Source organism: Emiliania huxleyi, assembly GCF_000372725.1.
Source record: "Emiliania huxleyi CCMP1516 chromosome Unknown EMIHUscaffold_2187, whole genome shotgun sequence".
Taxonomy (NCBI): Eukaryota; Haptophyta; order Isochrysidales; family Noelaerhabdaceae; genus Emiliania; species Emiliania huxleyi.
In genome coordinates, this window is record NW_005200429.1 from 1 (window position 1) to 2,995 (window position 2,995).

At 69.0% G+C, this 2,995-nt stretch overlaps 2 protein-coding genes across 2 annotated transcripts; one reads left to right on the forward strand and one right to left on the reverse strand.

The window, feature by feature from the left end:
• On the reverse strand, positions 1-968 carry EMIHUDRAFT_373691 (hypothetical protein; the record flags this gene model as incomplete). The annotated part of the gene is made up of 1 exon (XM_005780281.1): positions 1-968. A coding segment is annotated over one exon (968 nt), but the record flags the coding sequence as incomplete, so codon positions are not given.
• A 121-nt stretch (positions 969-1,089) lies between these two features.
• EMIHUDRAFT_373692 (Hypothetical protein) lies at positions 1,090-2,065 on the forward strand (the record flags this gene model as incomplete). The annotated part of the gene is made up of 2 exons (XM_005780282.1): positions 1,090-1,152; positions 1,820-2,065. A coding segment is annotated over one exon (246 nt), but the record flags the coding sequence as incomplete, so codon positions are not given.
• Positions 2,066-2,995: the final 930 nt, after the last annotated feature.

Here is a 2,995-nt window from a genome sequence, read left to right on the forward strand (position 1 = left end):
CCCTCCCCCTCCTCCTCGCCGTCCTCCAGCTGCTCGAACAGCCGTGCAGCGGTCTTTCCTGCCTGCGCTCGCCGCACCGCGTTCAGCTCCTCCGCCGCCGCCGCGCCCTCCGAGGCCTCCGCCGCCGCCGCGGCGGCGGCGGCGGGCGACGGCGTCGCGGTGGCGGCGGCGGCAGCCGCAGCCTTGCTCTCCGCCCGCTTCGCCGCCTCCCGCAGCCTCTTGTGGCGCGTGGCGCGCGCGGTTTTGGCTTGCCCGGGTCGCTTGGGGTCAAACTCGATGGTCTCGATGCGCCAGCCGTCACGCGCGTATGCCTCGCCGAGCGCACGCGAGACCCTTGCCCACAGCTTGCACTCCGCCTCGACGTCGCCCTGGAAGTGTGGCACCCTGTGCCACGGCCGCTCCGGGTTGTCCTTCTCGAGCTCCCGGTCGTAATCCTCGTGGCGCGCGGCAAGGACGGCGCGCCAGCGCTGCTCCGTCTGCGCAGGCCGGGGCCGCTCGACCATGAGCGCGTCCATCTCGACGTCCGCGTTCTCCTTCTCGCCGCCGCCGCCGGCGAGCGGCTTGCGCCGGCGCCGGCGGCCGGACGCCGCCGCCGGCGCAGGTGCGGGCGGAGTCGCGCGCCCCGTCTCGTTGTCGGGCGACTCCTCGCCGCCGGCGGCGTCGGGTGCGGCGACGTCGGCCTGCGAGTCGCGAGGGCGGCCTGCACCGGCGGCGGTCCGCAACGTCTCGCGGCGCGCCGCCAGCCACGCCGTGAATTCATGGGCGATGTCGCTGTCGTCGGGCGGCTGGTACAAGCTCGGCTGGATGTGGTCCATGAAGGCCTCCATCTCGGCCGCGGTCACGTCGTCGGGCGCGTCGACGGGCTGCAAGGCCGTGGACCGCACGGCGGGGCGGCTGCGCCAGGACTGGCGCGTCGCTGACGACGAGCCGAAGCAAAAAGGGCTGCACGACGGCAAGCCCGGCTGCATTCTCGCGCCGGGACGGCGATCCTGGTCGAGCACGAGACGCCGCCTGCTTTTGCGGTCGTTTCTTTTCTTGATTCCGTTTGTTGCAAACGGAATCAGTTGCAAAACCCTGAATAAAAAAACAACAGTGGCCAGGGGCGGGGCTTGCATTTTTGCCGTCGCCTGTCGCCGCTACAGCGCAGCACACCTATTCTTCTCAGAGAGAGTTTGAGCAACCATAGCCCTTCTCTTTTCTCTCGCGTTTTCCTCCGTTTTCTTTCGCCGTCACAGGTTTCGAAGTAACTTGAAGCCCGAACCGTGTTATTTCCTCGAGCGCCGGATAAGCGATTCACACGAGGGCCGTCACAACGTGTTTCTCGGCTCGCCCTCGCCCGGCCCGGCGCTATGCCGGCGCGTTCGCTAGAGGCTGCTGCCGCAGAGCGGAGGCGCGTGCGTCGCCTCGCTACTCTCGCGGCGAAGCAGCTGCCGCCGCCGAGAAGCGACGCGGCGTCTGCCGAGGAGAGAGAGCCAGCGCGGCGGTCGCCGACGCCGCCTTCGAGCTGTGTGCCACTTCTCGGGTGCACGACAGCTCTGCGCGGCAGCAGCATCAGCAGCCGCCGCACCGCCACCCGCCTCGCGCCTGTCGCGGCCGGAAGGGAGCACGCCGTCGCTGCCGTGGTACCGAGGGCCGGAGCCCGACTCTCGTACAGTCGAGCGGCTCCGAGGCGAAGCGCTGACACACACAGGGCATGCCGCGCAAGGAGAGCGCGCCTCGAGGCCGGCAAGTGCGCGTACGTGCCGCGCGGTCTTGGTGGCGCGATTCATGACGGTCGCTCTCGCTGCCGGCCGATGAACCCTCGCCGCCCCCGCACCAGCGACACCGGCCGCGGCTCGCCTCCACGCGCCGGCTCGGAAGAGGGGCTGTCGGCGGCGCAGCAGAGCGGCTCGCCTCGGCGCTCGAGCCGCCAACAGCCCCACTCCTCGACGTGACGGCCGCTCCCGGAGCCAGCCGGTGCGCGCCCGACCCACGCCCCCTCTCGCACCCCTCCGACCCCCCCTGCGCGGCGCACCCGCCCGCTGTGCGCCGGCTCGAGCGCCTATCGCCAAATCGCGACGTTTGAGCGCAGCGCACGCGTCCCACACGTCACGCGCGCGCAGGAGAGCGTGCGGCACAGCAGTAGCGTGTTCTCGCCGAGGGCATCGCGCCGAAAACCCCGCGCATTCCGCCCCAGCAGAGGCTGCAGCCTCTGCACAAGCTACACCACTGTAAGAATGGTGAGTACTTGGGGTTGAGTGGGCTTGCTTGCTCCCCGAGCCGGGAGCAAAAATGCAAGAAAAGAACCTGGTTTCTTATTCCGTGGTGTACCTGTGTTAGTGCCAGAAAGAAAGAAAGGAAGAAAGAAAACAGACACGCCAAACGAGGGATGGGACGAGGACAGGGTCCCCACCTGCACGAGCAGGATTTTGGAAGGACGATCAGGGGGACAGGTGGGGCTCTCCTGCTCCTGACAAGGGACACGACAGGCTCGCAGCGCGGTGCGCGGTGGACTCCCACATCCACTGGCGGTCTCATCTCAGTCTAGCGACCTGCCTCCAGCTTGTCGCTGGCAGTCTCTCGCACATGCACACTGACACAGGGGTGGCAGGGGCGGCGGCACGAGTCTCCCACATACTATGCGGGCCTCACTAGAGGTGCGGCCTGTGCGTGTCCTCGCCCTTGAGGGGGGAGGGGAAGGGGCTGTGTGTCTGTGCATGTGTGTGTGTGTGTGTGTGTGTGTGTGTGTGTGTGTGTGTGTCGCGACCGCCACCCAAAAGCGGAGGTACATCAGGAGCCGCAGCCGGCCTGCTCTATCAGCCCCGCAGCCGCGGTGGCGCGACCCGCGCGACCGGACCGCGGTCGCTCCAGGCGCCTTTTGGCCCCGGTTCGAATCGCGGTTGGCGCGCGCCCTCGCGGAGCGACGCGTGGCGCGCGACGCGCGCGCGTGCGCGTGCGCGCCCAGCCGAGCCCTAGGCCGTATGCCGTGTGCGAGCCCCTTGAGGTAAAATTCTTA